This window comes from Struthio camelus, chromosome Z, assembly GCF_040807025.1.
Source record: "Struthio camelus isolate bStrCam1 chromosome Z, bStrCam1.hap1, whole genome shotgun sequence".
Classification (NCBI taxonomy): Eukaryota; Metazoa; Chordata; class Aves; order Struthioniformes; family Struthionidae; genus Struthio; species Struthio camelus.
In genome coordinates this window covers 28,804,509-28,820,741 of record NC_090982.1, presented here as the reverse complement: position 1 = coordinate 28,820,741, position 16,233 = coordinate 28,804,509, and the positions used below count along the sequence as shown (strand labels likewise).

General features: G+C 36.3%; 1 protein-coding gene across 4 annotated transcripts in view; it reads right to left on the bottom strand.

Moving 5' to 3' along the window:
* Window positions 1-16,233, bottom strand: part of VPS13A (vacuolar protein sorting 13 homolog A) — a 116,411-nt gene that overhangs the window by 21,938 nt on the left and 78,240 nt on the right. For all 4 annotated transcript variants that reach the window (XM_068926777.1, XM_068926776.1, XM_068926779.1 and 1 more), the window contains 10 exons: window positions 15,424-15,552; window positions 14,572-14,705; window positions 12,305-12,434; window positions 10,151-10,386; window positions 8,243-8,396; window positions 7,304-7,450; window positions 6,639-6,720; window positions 5,122-5,191; window positions 4,493-4,598; window positions 12-125 (listed from right to left, as the gene is read on the bottom strand). In XM_068926777.1, the coding sequence (XP_068782878.1) occupies window positions 12-125; window positions 4,493-4,598; window positions 5,122-5,191; window positions 6,639-6,720; window positions 7,304-7,450; window positions 8,243-8,396; window positions 10,151-10,386; window positions 12,305-12,434; window positions 14,572-14,705; window positions 15,424-15,552 (1,302 nt within the window). The remainder of the gene's footprint in view (window positions 1-11; window positions 126-4,492; window positions 4,599-5,121; window positions 5,192-6,638; window positions 6,721-7,303; window positions 7,451-8,242; window positions 8,397-10,150; window positions 10,387-12,304; window positions 12,435-14,571; window positions 14,706-15,423; window positions 15,553-16,233) is intronic.

Sequence of the window (16,233 nt, the reverse complement as noted above, 5' to 3'; positions counted from 1 at the left end):
AAAAGGCATACCTTTATTGGAGAGATATGAAAGTATTCATACAAGCTGATTTGTGATGTATCCATTGATGACACACTCATCAGTTCTTCTTGAAGAGATTCTACATCCTTTTTGAAAAGTTCCAGCTGCAAATGCATTTTCAAAAAATATTACTTGCAAATTTAGAGTAGATAAAACTTCACAATGCCATGCATTTGTCACTGAGGTGCAATACATTCACTAATACAACTCTAGTAATTTTTAGCTTTTTAATTCAAAGTTTTACAAGAATTTTAACTAGTTTTTAAATATGTAACTAACTTTTGCTGCCTGTCTTTGTATGAAGAAAAATAAATATATATAAAAGGAAAAACAAAAAAAAAACTATATCTATTTCAAAGTAAAAAAAACAAACCAATATTTTTATCAAAGTTCTAATTTCAAAATATTTTCAGTAAATGTTTAGCCAATTTTGCTATCAAATCTGGATCAAACAACATATATACCCACACTTCTGAGCATACACTCTAGAGAGTAGGTTTTTAAATACCAAAAACTAGACTAAAGACTATTTTTTGTTAAACAAGGGAGAGACTAGACTTACACACACTAAACAGACCTTCATAGAGTCTTTTTCCCAAACTCTTTTTCCTTCAAGAGATAAAGTTCTTTTGCAGCATTTTTGAAGATTTAGCAAAATGCTACAAAAATCATTTTAATGTAACAATTCTAAAGTAATTACGCAGAAAAAGGCTTAGATAGTTTTAAAAAGTTGGAAATGAAAATATTCTGAGATGTCCCTCCAAAACTGTAAACCCAGCTACCATATTACTACTTAAACAAATCAGTAAAAACTGAAGATTAAGTAGGGATCAAATCCTAAAATTTTGTCTTCCACTTCCACTAAAAATTAGAGGGCAGAAGAGGGCCTCCTCTCATCTCTCAATCTCAGTTGCTCAATTCACAACACTAATCTCAAGTCATTCACCTTGTCTTCTTTAAGTGATTTATCTTGAGATGTTAGCAAGATAAAAGACATCAATGTATTTTTCCACTATATACTTATTTTTCCATATATTGTGCAAGATGATACATTAAAAGTGAATATTATAATTCAGACTCTTATAATAGTTCACAGGTATACCTGGTATCAACAGATAAAACAGATCACGCGTCCTAGCACGCTGCTGGGAATCACTAGTTTAGACTACATATCCCTGCAGATGAAAGACATGCCAGCCTTGGTAAAAACAAAAGTTTCTAGTGTAGCATTAAGAAATAAAGCAGATGTATTTAAAGAATGTTAAGTATCCTGACTTTCAAATTTTCTTTTATTTCACAAATCACAAACTGAAATTACTCCTCCTTACCTTTTACTATTTGCCTTAAAAGATGTTTAACTAAGCTGATTTAAAACATTTAGCAAAGCTGGACTCACCTAGCCCTTAATAAAGTAAATTTTTTTAGTCTTGCTTCAGGTGTTTCTATATAGTCTTCTCTCACTATATTATAAATTCATACTTAGGTCTTGATTTAAAGAGCAACTCTCACCAGAGATACTCCCACTCTTTCAGGTAAAAATTCCACCTACAATTTCAGTCACCTCCAAAAGACAAGCAGAAGAGTTCCTAAGCTAATAAAGGATTAATTAACACGTTATGGGACCCCTTCCCAAAACTGTCAGGCCATTGGAGCTCTGTAAAGAATGCCAGAGGTTTGAAATGAAGGCAACAAGAAAGCTGAGATCATTTAGGCAAATTTGACATCCACAAATCCATGGACCCCGATGGGATGCACCCACGAGGGCTGAGGGAGCTGGCAGACATCATTGCTAGGCTGCTCCTCATCATCCTTGAAAGGTCCTGGAGAACAGGAGAGGTGCCTGAGGACTGGAAGAGAGCCAGTGTCACTCCAGTCTCCACAAAGGGCAAGAAGGAGGACCCAAGGAACTACAAAAGCCTGTCAGCCTCACCTCCGTCCCTGGAAAAGCTGATGGGACAGCTCATCCTGGAGGTCCTCACTAAGCATACGGAGAACAAGAAGGTGATGAGGAGTAGTCAGCATGGATTCACCAAAGGGAAATCATGCTCAACCAATCTGATCGCCTTCTCTGATGGAATGACTGGCTGGGTAGATGAGGGGAGAGCAGAGGGTGTTGTCTACCTGGACTTCAGCAAGGCTTTGGACACTGTCTCCCATCACATCCTCATAGGCACCTCATGCACTGCTCCAGGCTGTGGGAGGACCTGATGGAAAGTTCTGCAGAGAAGGACCTGGGAGTCCTGGTGGACAACAAGTTAAGCATGAGGCAGCAATGTGCCCTTGTGGCCAAAAAGGCCAATGGTGTGCTGGGGTGCATTAGGCAGAGTGTGGCCAGCAGGTCGAGGGAGGTGATCCTGCCCCTCTAGTCAGCCCTGCTGAGGCCTCACCTGGAACGCTGCGTCCAGTTCTGGGCTCTGCCGTACATGAGAGGCATGGAGCTCTTGGAGCAAGTCCAGCAGAGGGCTACTAAGATGGTGAAGGGCCTGGAGCATCTCTCCTATGAGGAAAGGCTGAGAGGACTGGACCTGTTGAGCCTGGAGAAGAGAAGGCTGAGGAGGGATTTTATCAACATGTATAAGTATCTGAATGGAAAGTGTCAAGAGGATGGGGCCAGGCTCTTCTCCGTAGTGCCCAGCAATAGGACGAGAGGCAACAGGCTCAAACTGAAACACAGGAAGGTCTGTCTAAACATAAGGAAAAACTTCTTTCCTGTGAGAGTGACAGAGCACTGGGACAGGTTGCCCGGAGAGGTTGTAGAATCTCCTTCCCTGGAGATATTCAAAAGCCATCTGGACACATTCCTGGATAATACACTCTAGGTGACCCTGCCTGAGCAGGGGGGTTGGACTAGATGATCTACAGAGGTTCCTTTCCAACTTCAATCATTATGTGATTCTGTAAGACAGGATTAGGAAGAACCAACCAGATCTTCACATCTGATACTCCCAGACTCAAGAGAACCACGTAATAAGTGCTGTGTGAACTGGCCAATACATTTAGTCTTCCTTTACCACAGGCCAGAGAACATCTCATACAGGTCCTACTGAAATTAGGATCTTCATTTAAGCTCAAAGTAAAGAGCTCCAAACGCGGTAGGAACAGAAGTAGGAAACTTGGCATACATTAATACATGTAATGGTGCGCAAATGTACCAGTGGCAAATTTACTTAGATGAAAACACCTACTGGACGGTCCACAACCCATTGCAGACAAGGGACTTTCATCATGTAATCATTCTGTAAATTTATCAAATTCCATCTTGAGATATTTAGATTCCAATTTTGCTTGTTATTACAGACATTCATTTCTCTGGTTGTTACACACCTCTTCCTGATTTCCAATTTCTGTTTACTCATGACCAGCTTTTTTTGTCTTTATATTGGTATAATCTCTGAGCATCAGTACTTTTTTCATCTCTGGTGTATCGATTAGGGAATAGAAAGTGTAATAACTTCCTTTTTCAGCATACATTTTACTTGACCCAGTAAGATAATACCTTTTAATGTCCTTTCAGAAAGAACCTTTTTTCTCTATTCACCCAGGCAGATCTTTTACACGTTTTTTTTTTACTAGAAGCATATTTTTAAAAAATACAAACAAAGACAATGGAACATATTCTGCTAACTAATATCTCATAATTGCCTTATGTATTGAAACTGAAATTTCAGTATTCTTTGTAAAAATAGATTGTCCAATGCACTTCAGAACTGCATAATACCCATATTGTACATCACTTTGTTGGCTCAGGTTCCTTGGCAAATTCAAGGCCCTCCACCTCCTCTGTCACCTTTAGCTTTTCTTTGAAGTTTTCATTGCCCAAGCAGACCATGGTGCGCTTCATGCTATTACATTTTATCTAATTCCTACTTGTCCTATGCACAAATTCCCCTCATTCTCCCCCTGTAGGTAAGCCAGTTCTCTCCCACTGTCCTCTCCTCCCAGTATCGTTTGGTATCAACATTTTAATTGTATTATCTACCGACTTTGCAATCTTGCATAACACTACTGAGCACACTTTCTGTTTCTGATCAACATCACTCTCCACTCCTCCTGCTCCGACGGAGCAATGCGTTTATCAGTCCTTTTCTGACTAAGAATTTTCTAGATTTTTTTTTTTGGCAGGCTAAAGAAGAGAGCATTATTCTCACTCCTTTCCTGTTTGGACTCTTTTAACAGAAAGATCAGCAAGGTATTACAAAGACTGCATACAGACTACAACAGCATTACTTTCATTCTTTTTGTAAGGTTTTGAAGCCTCTTTGTGCATCATGCCAAGATGAAAATAAAGGAAGGAGTTTACTATTTGCCTCAAATAACAATATTTCTTAAATCCTCAGTTTCCTATTACTCCCAGATACAACACTCAGCCAATGCCATTGACATACAAGAACAAGTCGGGTTTTTTGTTGGTTCTGTTTTTGAATTAAGTAATTACAAATTTAAAATCTACTAAACAACAAAAGGTTTCTACCTCTTGGTCACTGGGCACATCAGTCTGCGTAAAGAATTCAACCAACGCATACAGGAATCCAAGGTCTAACCTGAGATCCATCTCTTGAATCAGTACCTTAAAGTACCTGTGTATGACAAAAACAAAAAACAAAAAAATACACACATAAAAACCCCACTATTTCATGAAAAAATGTAAAGCTTTAAATTACAAAGTACAATTAGCTAAGGCGTTTATTTCACTCAGTAACTTCAGAAAACTTATTTTTTTTTTTAATTTATTTTTAGGAACCACTGTTTTTGTTCAAAAGAAGGTTTCCGATAGTGGTAGACGGTAAACACACTTCCTGCAAGCAGAACTATTTTATTGAAATAGCAGCACGTAACACTGGATAGCACTGTTAAATATAGTTTACTTTTCCAAATTAAAAAGAGTAAAAATTTGCTTTAAAAATCCTTGAAAATTCTTGCTTTACTTTGCAGTCAGGTGGCTAACAAATGGGGTTAAGCTTTCACCTCTCTTTTTCAAATGCTCTCTTCTTTCCTGGAATGAATTGGTGTATCTTGCCTTATGTTTGCCCCTACTTTAATTTTAAAGCCTGAATAAAAATGACCAATGGCAAAAGAGATGGAATATGTTAAAATACTTACTTAATGTGAGATATTTGTGAATGTCCTGCAGTTCTCATAACAATACTGACATCAGTAAATGGTTTTGGTGCTATGAAGTTGTAAAATAAAAAGAGATCAGCACAGATTTTTATATGATACATATAACTTCATGTTTTTAATATGAAAAAGTCATACATGTTCAGGATTTTTTCAATCCTACAAAGTAGGATTATATAATGAATGTGACTGACAAACAAACAACTAAATCAGGGAAAAGAGCAGGAACAGACAGGAAGAGGAAGATAAGAATGAAATGGAACATCCAAATTCTATTTCACTTTTTTATCTCTGAAAAATGTATCCAAATTAGTGCTGATAATCTCAGTCATATAGAATTTCTGTAGTAATGGGATAATGTTGTATTTTCAAAGACTGATATTAAAAAATAAATTAAAATTTGTTCTTCAGATTTATGCACTCCAGTTTAAAACTGACCATATCCAGGCTGAACACCTGGTGTCATAATAGCTTCTGAAGAAAAATAAAGGCAGTATTCTTTGTCTCAATCCAGAATCTTTCCTGCCTTGGCCTTCCAAAGTGCTTTGCCCAGAGTGAGTTAATGGATAACTCTTCCAAAAAAACTCAGCAATTCATCAAATCCTGTATTGACTTTGAGCTCTTTGCTCAAGCAGTGCAGAAGTTGGAAGGCTACAAAGAAAACTAAGTCTAAACTTGCAATAATTGCTGTGTGAGGCACCATTTATAAGCTCAATATATGGCAAATTATGTCTTGTCTAAGTCTAGGGTACCATAGGCACAAGTTTCTTTTTTTAAACTTAGCTGAGACAGGAGTATTTCGGGTTACTGTGTCACTACTGCCTACAAGCTAATAAAAAATAAGCTTCATAAACAATATGATTAGGATAAATGGAAAAATTTATTTTGGTCAGTAGATAAAAATCTGGCAACTGGAGATGAAAAGTGAGATTTAGCCTTAGAACCCTCACGGCCACTGAGCTCCAAATGTAAGTAATAAACTGTGCAACACATTCGCTGCCATCAAGTCAACAGTGTGACTATTTCATTTTTAACAAGTAACTTTTGTCCTATGTTAGTCAGCACTTATTTTTGTTCCAGCCTGAATGCAACTGCCAAAACCCCTATTTAAGCTTGACTCGAACTTGATTTAGACCTTACAGTCTCTGAGAGCATTGAATTAGTGTGTCAAAAAGATGTGCTTGAAATATATGATACTGATGGATGAAACAATTATTTTTTCTTCCAGTTGTTAACAGTTTAGATGGCTTTCTCTAACTACTCTTTGTGGAAATGGGGAAGCAATTTTCTCTAACATCAGTATTTGTGTTCTCTCTAGTCAGTACGCCTATACTAAAGAACACTCCCATCAGCAGTCTAAAATATTTGGACTTTCCCAGGGAAGTTCTTAAATTTTTAAACAAGCAGTCTTCATCTGATAAAACTAACAAGGTGAAACCCCATTAAAAACAAACACCTCTGCATTCTGTAAGTATGAATTATGTTAAAGCAGAACAAACCTGAATCCAGGGTGATGGACTTTGGAGGTTTAATAGGATAGAACACAAAGGGAAATATGGCTCCAGGAATCTGGTTTTGTATCTAATAGGGTAAGGACAGGACAAGGTGTAGCACATTAGCTTTTCAAGTCATGAAATATTTTAAAAAGAGGACAAACACAGGAATTATATATTTTTTGTTACACTTCCACTAATTCTAAAGCAGGAAAACTGACTCCTGTGGTTTAAGATATCTCTATTTTCAAAATGAAATAATTCAATACAAATAATCTAGAAAAGCTTCTCCCAATCTGTGGACATAAATGGTCCACAAAATTTTACAAGGGATGTATTTTTAAAACTCGAATATATGCAACACAGCATATTTTACCTTAATTTTCAGGTGGTTGTAAATAAAGACCACTGAGAAAAGAGCGTGGAAAAGGAATGGTAGATGCTTTTTCCTCAACATTCTTCGGTGTCTGGTTTTTTTTTTGTTTGTTTGTTTTACAAGCAATAAGGTAGCATTTCCATTAAAAGTTTAAGGAGGAACGATGTAGAAGCCAATGATTATGATTAATTTAAAAACAACAAGAAAAATCCAAAGTTGCTGAAAATTATTCCTACCAACTTTCCATAAACATTTTTTTCCTATACATAACTCCCTGCTCTTTGACAAGACTCACCTGTATCCTGTACACTTGAATTCTGAAAGACTTCTGGTGTGCAGATGAACTGTACTCTACTTTTAAAGCCGGCAGATAATTTCTTCTAATAGGAATCTCATTTGGCTGCTGAATTTTCATGTTACTTCCGTTAGGAGTTAAGCATACCTGTTGTGTCATTAAAGAAAAGTAAGTATACTACATGTTGCAAAAGACTGCTTTTTTATAATGTATTTTAAATTTTACACTTTTCATTAACATTGTAATAAAAGCTTAACAGTAAGGCTTTTACTGCTTTTTAGTCAGATGTCAAAACTTTACTCTATTTAAATCAATCAAGCTTTTTAATAAATTCCAATGGAGACCAAACTAGAAAATGAACCTGTATATTGTACTATTGGAGGGATTATAGCTTGCTATATTTGGCTTTCTAGAGGAGAGGCACAGGAGTATACTACCAGGGCCTATGACTGAGATGCAAACTGGCACATGTTAATTTATCTGCAACACGATTCTTGTGAATATTTAGAATTTATCTGTAGACAAGGACAGTAGTATTAGGAGTAAAATGTACTGTTTAATTCGTAGAATAAATTCTGGAATAATGTTTTTGATATTTCTGTGTTTGAATCATGTGGCTGAATCATCCCATAACAAGCCATTTGAAAAATACACGACCTTCTGTGAAAAGAAACAAAGAAAAAAACCAACCCCTTCCCCCCCAGGTATATCAGAGAAGGAAAACGCAGTTTCTTTCCTGTAGCTTTGCATATATTTAGACCCATGACCTGCAAGCTTTCCACCCTTCTAGGTAGAGATAAAGAATGAATTTCGAATGGATTGGATAAATCAGTCATCTAAATTTTCACTGGAGATGTTTTGGTAGACAACAAAATTGATATGTTATTTTTTTCCTATGTACACATGCAAACAATAGATTAAGACAATTATCAGTATTACCAAAACATTTGATTCCAACTCAATGATCTTATTTTCCGAAGGCGTAAGCTCACTGTAATCTTTAAATTCTTGTTCTAACTTATCAGTTTGCTTAACACTCATAGGTCTCCATCTTGACTTCTTCTTGGGTTTTGTCTCCCAAACGACATCAGAACTTTGAAAACAAACAAACAAAAAAAGGATCAAGAGAAAAGGACTAGCTATTTCAAATTAAATTTTACCTATCTTAGTATGGCTTTTAGTATGTCGTAACTGTGGAATGAGAAACTGTATCATAAAGCAGTAGCATGGTAAATAAAAATGACCCAAATTGCCCAATGCCTTCTCAGTTCTAAACAGAAGCCAGTCTTTCCAGTGTAATACAAACAAAAAAAGTTAACAGTAAGTTTGTCCAGCTTCCTAGCCGGATCAAGATAGGAATAAAATGCCTAAAACCTAATAACTAAAAATAATTAGTCAAGAAGCTCAGTTTCAATAATACTGCTGTCCGTTATTCTTCATCCTCAGTGTAGGCTTTCAAATGTACATCCCTGGGGAGATATATCTGTATATCCTAAAAATCTGTTAAGAGGCGCTGGACTTTTTCCTACTGAGGAAAGCTCTGATGTCCGATTTCACCTCACACTTACATGGATTCCATGTATAGGGCACAAACTAACTACTATCAGAGAGAGGGAAGAGAGTTCTTCTGTCAACAAGTCGTTCCATATACGACAACTACAGAGCCAATCAGACACTACAGCCATGCAGATACTGATACATCACTGGTAGAACAGCACAAGAAAGGCAAACTAAAGGGGAAAAATAACAAAATGGAGTGCATGACTGTAATCAAGACAAGTGTGGTAAAACTTTCTTCTGTATCAACTTAGATACAAACTGTTTTTTTGCATTCTATTTATATTAACACATTTATAAATGGGAACATTGGGAATAACAGGCTTTTTTCAATGTAACCAAGGAGCGATTTCTGATCTTCCAAAAGAGGTTTCAGGAGATTTACATCCGCTCAGGGATTAACAACAAAACAATACCAGCAGTCAGCACTGCTACAGTCTCCTGACGATGGATGACTGCTTCCAGAAAGCATTGACTTAGTGAAATTTGTCACCATTCCTTCAAATGTGGGCATTTCACTGTCATTGTTAAGATTAGGCAGTTTTTTTTAAATTTTAACATCTAGAGACCACAAAGCGTTTCCACTTTCTTGATAGTTATCCATTTTCAAGTGAGGGCAAGGACTGGAATTTGTGAATGAGAGAGGTGAATCATTTGTACCTAGAGTTTCTGCTTGTTTTGCAGTCTGGTACAAAAAATTATCCAGAGGGAAAAACCTCATCCCCAGCAACCTCATGGTTAAGAATATGCAAAAGTGGGTGGATTATGGCAAGGAGGTATAAGTGTCCCTTGAGCATTCGAAAAAGCCCCTGTACAAATACATCATAGCTCACATCTCTTGCAGGTTGTATAGCTTCTTTTCTGCTCCCCTCTCATAAGTTATAGTAGAAAATGCAAAGTACTAGAGCTTTGGTGTCTACGTAATTTCCCAAACAAAATTAAAAATAACTATAGGCTCTTACCGCAAAGTTTTCAATGAAGACCAATATCCACTGATACAAACCACCTAGCAGACCTTACTGATGACTCCATTATCACCCCAAACTATAGACAGGAAATACTTCAATGGACTGAGGAAGTTTGCCACACAGAGTTATGCTTAACACACTGCCAGAGCAACACCATCCAAATATAGAATGCATGCAATCCCATTACAACAGGAAAACATATAATGACTTATTTCTAATTATCCTTGATTAGCTTTCTTTTCCCTCCTCCCCAAAAGAAAATTCAGTAAGTAAAAATACCAGAAGTTAAACATTTTAGACAGTTGCATACTGAATAAATTACCTTGTAATTCCAATGTAGGACACCTCCTGTTTTGTGTAATTATTAACCAATGAAATTCCAACATCTTGTAAAGACAGAACAATTTCTTGTTCCGCTAGTTCTGCTTTTACGCTTTCATACGTGAGTTTAAATACATTCTGATCCTCAGTGATTAAGACAATACGCTGTAAACCTTCAAAAAATGACACTAAATAGACAATTTTTCTACTGTCCAGGCTGAGTATTTCCATTCTGTCCTACAAACAAGAGAAGGAAAAGTTTTTAGCCATCTCTTCACTGTACCCCAACAAACAAATGGGAAAGTCTTAGCAACACGAACACAAATAGAAGACAATGTTTTAAAGGCATAGGAAAATGATAAAATCTTAATTTTTAAGGTTTACAGCAGTCACACACATACACTTTTGAACTAAAGATAAATGCTTTTTGGCACAAGCTCCAGCAAATGGTGGTGTTTTTTGTTCTGTGTTAGACCCTCACCTATGAGGTCAGTGATTGCACTTGTTAATTATGGAATTTCATACATACAGAACATATACTGATCTCAGTTACAGATGAAAGCAAAAACACAGGTTTTTTTTCATAAGTTAAGCAAATGGCAAACATCATCAATATCTCCCTCAAAATTCTATAAACATCATAAAAAACAGGATTTGAAAAAAATATATCTGTATTTTACCTAACATACTACTTTTAGAAAAAAGTCACAACTTTTGCCTCGACATTGCCATATTACACATTTTTATGGCAACAATTACATGCAAGTACACCTTTTTAAATTTCTTTCATATTTTGGAAAGCAAATTAAACTTTTGATATTTTTACCTTCACCTTTAACACAAAAAGCCTTTTAGAATCTGTCTCAGTTTTCCCTGCTTAGAGTGTGAGGGCACGTTCATGTGCAACTAATTTAATGCCTCATTAAAAACTAAAACGTCCTGCGCAAGCTAATAGCTCACTGACACCAGAAGGGAAATTCTCCACATTGCCTGCTCCTAGAAGACTCCAACCTTCATCAGATCCTTCACTGAATCTGTTCGGAAAAAAAAAACAAAACAAAAAAAACCCCATCCCCACACAACAGTCATCCAACAAAAAGACCCCCAAATAAACAAAAAATCAATCTTCATTTTTTGATGGTTTTCTGCCATTTTTGTGAGCCAGATTAGCACACAGAAGGTTCTGATAAGCACCATGACCGGCATGTGGTGGGTAGACATGATGAGATGATGGGAAGGAATAAGAGGATGAGGCTGCTAACCCTTCTCTTCTCTGTTCAGTGACACTGTGCTTCTTTGCAAGCTCATCACATCACAAACAGCTCACTAACTTAATTTGGCTCTTCATCACAGAAAAGCACGATAGAAATTACAGGAAGAAACGCTGAAGTTTCTAAGACCCTTGATTTTACCTTTGCTTCAGATAAAGACCCAAAAACCTGTAACGTGACTAATGTCAAACAAAATATCTACGGATTTTCCTTTTAAAGTAAAGGAATTTCTTTAAATAGCAGTCATGGTAGAAGCGCATTAGCTACAACAACCTTAAGATCACTGAGACAAGGCTGCATAGATCAGCATATTCTGCACCCACTTATTCTAAAGCACCTCCTCAGTTTGTATCAAATCATTTCTTGAGGAGTAGAGAAAAAACGTAGTAGAAGATGAACCCTGAAAAGCAAACAGGCCTGATTCAAGTGAATTAGGTTTTTTTTTTCATCCCAACCACCACCACAGCAATTACGTAGGTCCAAAACAAGATCACGTTCTAAAGGTGAAAGCTTTCCTGTACTGCCAACGCTCACAAAACATTATATAATTTTAGCTATTCATCTAATCTTGCATATCAACAGCCACAAAAAAACTAATTCCACATACAGCTAGTAAAAAGGAATGCATAACAAGTAGAGGTAGCATAAACGTCTCTAGGCAAACTAAAATTCCTGGCTTTTGAAAATAGCTATGTAACAGTCACCTTTACTGACTTTTGAATGAATCTGTATTGTACTGCCTGTGTCAGAAAAATACTTAGATCATTAACAAATTATTGGGAGGGGGAAACAAAAAACAAAACAAAAAAATCACCACCTTCATCAGATGCCTAAGAGGAGAAGAAACAGCCATCATTAAAAGGAGCCCTACATAACAAACATACTTCCTTTGGGGTAATTTCCTCCGTTCTCTTTCCACATTTCCATTTCAATTTTCTAGATCCTGTTGGGTCAGCCCAAGTATACAACACTGCCTTATTTGGCTCAAGACAGTCTTCCAACTCACAGAGGGAACTAGAACAAAGTAATATAAAATATTCACTGAAATTTTATTTTCTTATCAATGACTTTGCAGAGTCCAACATTTCATTTGAAAAACCAAGAACTCTTACATAATAAATTTTAATGAAAACGAAAACTTAAAGTAACATCATGTATGTAACACCTGACAAAAATCACTTTCAGTACAGTAATAAAAATAATATTACATAGCTATCCTTTTAGAAATAAAGTGTATCAGTATATTTTTAAATACTCATTTTCTTCCCTGCTTGTAATTAACAGGGAAACTTAAGGTCAACTTCCTCTTTTTTTCCACTATTTATAAACTGAAAAGGAAATTCAGGTTTTGCTGCTGAAGATAACTATTCCTAGAGGGGAAAAAAATGTGCTCACAATTCACTGTTTAGGGAAGGTTTCTTCTACTCGACTTGCTGAGGGAAAAACAATTTAGTGTTTAGTATCTGCATACAGTGGATTCTTCCAACCAGATAGATTTTTAAAATCTATCTGTCCCATCCAGATACAGCTAAAAAAAAAAAAAAAAAAAAAACACTGGCAGACTATCTTCCAAACTCTCTGAAGGTAGTCAGTGCTGTGTACAGTTAATTACAAAAGCTGATCTATACGCATTAACTTTAAAATTTGCACTGGGGCTGCTCAAAAACCAGCTAAAAACCTAAAAATTGCTAATCTTTTCAGACAAATAACAAAGCAAGAAGTTGCATATCTTCTTTATTTTAAGAGGTGCATATAGCTGCAAGCCTAATTGGACTAGAAGTTCTTCAGCTTTTCAAGCACCAATTTCTAAACGACATTGCTCTGGCCATCTAAAAGGAAAAACTGAAGAATCTGCTTAGCATTTACAAAAGACTACAGGCACTGTAGATACACTTACACTGCTCAGCACTGCATGCTGCATCAATTCTAGAGTAAGCACAGTTATCCGCACACTGTAGCAAAGCATTACAAAGACATTCCAGCTTGAGGCCAGAACCCGGATAGCTACAGTCAGGTGGTGTAACATAATACTGATCTGGCTATGCTGCTCTCAGCCCGAGTTGCACTAATAGGAGGCTTGGCTCCAGTCTCTGCAACATGCCTCAAAAGGGGCTTTGTAAAGATGAACGTGAACAAAAGATTATGAGTTTTAATGACCTGTCCCTCTTTCTTCAAACCCTTGCCCCACATACATCAGGCATTTGAGCAAAACCAAGACAAAACTCAATTTGACTGGTTGCAGGTAATTCACATTTGTTAAAATATTCTTAGTTTTAGTCTGGCTTAATAAAACTTAAATAACTATGTATCTGTCTTTCTGTCTGTTCCCTCCTCTCTCCCGTAACTTTTGAATCCATTGCTTCAACTAAATCTCAACTAGATTTGGTAAATATATTTAGAACTCATTTGTTACTACTTCTGCACAAAACAGCACCTGCATATTTCCAAAACAGCAAAACATATCCAGTGTAGGGATGTTATGAGAGAAGGCAAAAAGGGTAAGGACACAGAAGCCATATAAAACGAGATCATTAGTACTGTTGCTCATAAAACAGCTTCTTCACTGGTAAAAAAACAGGTCTCTGGCACTACATAACACTGCTTTGTTAATAATCCATCCTGTTCAATTTATAAAATAGACTTGTGGATGCTCTGATAAATTTAGACACACGAATTCTTAAGACATAGGTTTTTCCCCTCCGTTTTTTCTGCCTAGGCAGTGGAAAAGGAAAGAGAATATTGGACACAGAACTCATAGATCTACTCAGAGATGACTGATAGACTAAAAAACTAAGTTCCCATGTAAGGATATGAGAATATTCCACATAGTCACATTTTGATAGCTCCCCGTGTGGTGCTCTCATTTTTGTACACAGTTAAATAAAGCAAGGAATGTTGATTTGTCTGTTTCGTTAATTCTGTATGTAATTTAGGCACTTTGCAAATGCATATACTTTATCCATAAGCTTGCAAGGAAATGTTAAAAGCATAACCAACAGGCTGGTTGCATAACAGCAGTCAAGCCTGAACTTCACCATCACTGTTCTTAAGTAATACTGCAGCAATACTATCAGCAGACACTCTTACAGTACATGAAATACAGTTTACATGTCTTCTTGCAGACGTCCACACTAAAGCTCTCCATACATACCTCTGTCCATACTCGATAATTTCTTCTTTAGTATGGTTAATTAACAGAAATGGAGCTGCACCATCATGGTAATCAGAAAAGGTAATCACTGTAGAATGTTCAGTCAGGTTAACATCCACTATAATTCCTCCAAGCTATCAAATGTGAAAATTACAAAGTAAACAACAGTGGTATCAATTTCTAAAATACTAATTTCATGTATTCATGGTATTTTTGAAAACTTTTGCACCCATAAGCTAAAATCATCAAATAATCAGCCTGTTTTAATATACTTTAAAAATACTTTCCAATCATACTGTTATTCCAGGAAACAGATATTACACTTACCAATTAAAATTATGAAGAAGTTCTGTACTCTCAAGTTTTAGGTTGTTAGTAGAAGAATCTTCCTTGGATCATTCATAAACATCAATAACATCCTTTAGAATGTTCTACCTCTGAAAATTCGCGTATTTAAAAACTACCTGCTAAGTGAGGCTATGTATCGCACAAGAAACTTAGTGCTACCCTAAAACTAATCTAACTACTTTCAGCATTAGGTAGAGAACGCTGACAAAACAGTCTGTGTTACGGACTGGATAGAGGTTTACTTCTTAGAGGAGCACCTAAAATGAAACACCTGTATGTATTTGTGTACATACATACAAGTCAATTAAGTTATATTACAGTGGAGACGGAGAGGACAGACTGAATGAAAATAACACACACACACACACACACATATGTATTATATATTTTCAACACCTATGACTTTGTAATACTTGACTGTATGCAAAGGGAGAATGGTTTGGAGAGTGAAAATGAAATACATATTTATGCTGCTTTACCCAGTTTCTGAGAGCAACCATTTACCTTGTTGTCCAAATGCAGTAAGAGACAGTTTTCTTGCTTATCAAAATTTATCTTCTTTGGGGGAAGATCAGAATTTTCAACTCTAACAAGCAGTTTGTTGGCATCACTTTCAGGCCAAAAAGGAATGCACTAGAAAAAAACAGATAATTTAAACCAAGTCAAAAAACAAGCTAGATGTTAAGTAGCATTCACTAAAGTTCATGTATTTAAATTTTAAGCAAAAGTGGAGTAACTTGGATCAGACACTCTGTATGAACACCTAAAAATAATTACTTCGCTGAACAAAATAAATAGAAAGGAAGTCAAAAAAATTCAGACTACAGAGAAGGAACAGACAACACAGAGCTAAGAGTGAAAGAGCATGTAAAATCCACTGCATAAAGTTGAGCAGAGCTGCATAACCATAATGGCCCAGCTTGCCAATGAGAAAATTCAGCGGACAAAGCTTTGTTTTCTTCATTAAGAGATCTCTTGTCAAAAAGGTATAAATTACAAAAGAATCTCATCTTCAATGATAAAAAAGCATACTACCACATATATAACCTTAAGTCACTAGAGAAAGCAGGAAATCAGCACACCAGCTGTTCTCTTGGTTTTTTTTTTTTTTTTTTGTTAAATACTGAAGACTTAGGTAACTTAATCACAGAGGACATTCCACATCCACAACTGAATTACAGCCATTTTGAGTTGAAGATGATAAAATTCCAGAGACAAACAGTTCTCTCTTCAAACAGTTTACATACTAAATGGATGAGAGGGGTGGGAGTGAAAGAGGATAGAAGTTTTAACTGCAACTAAAGTCCTACCATC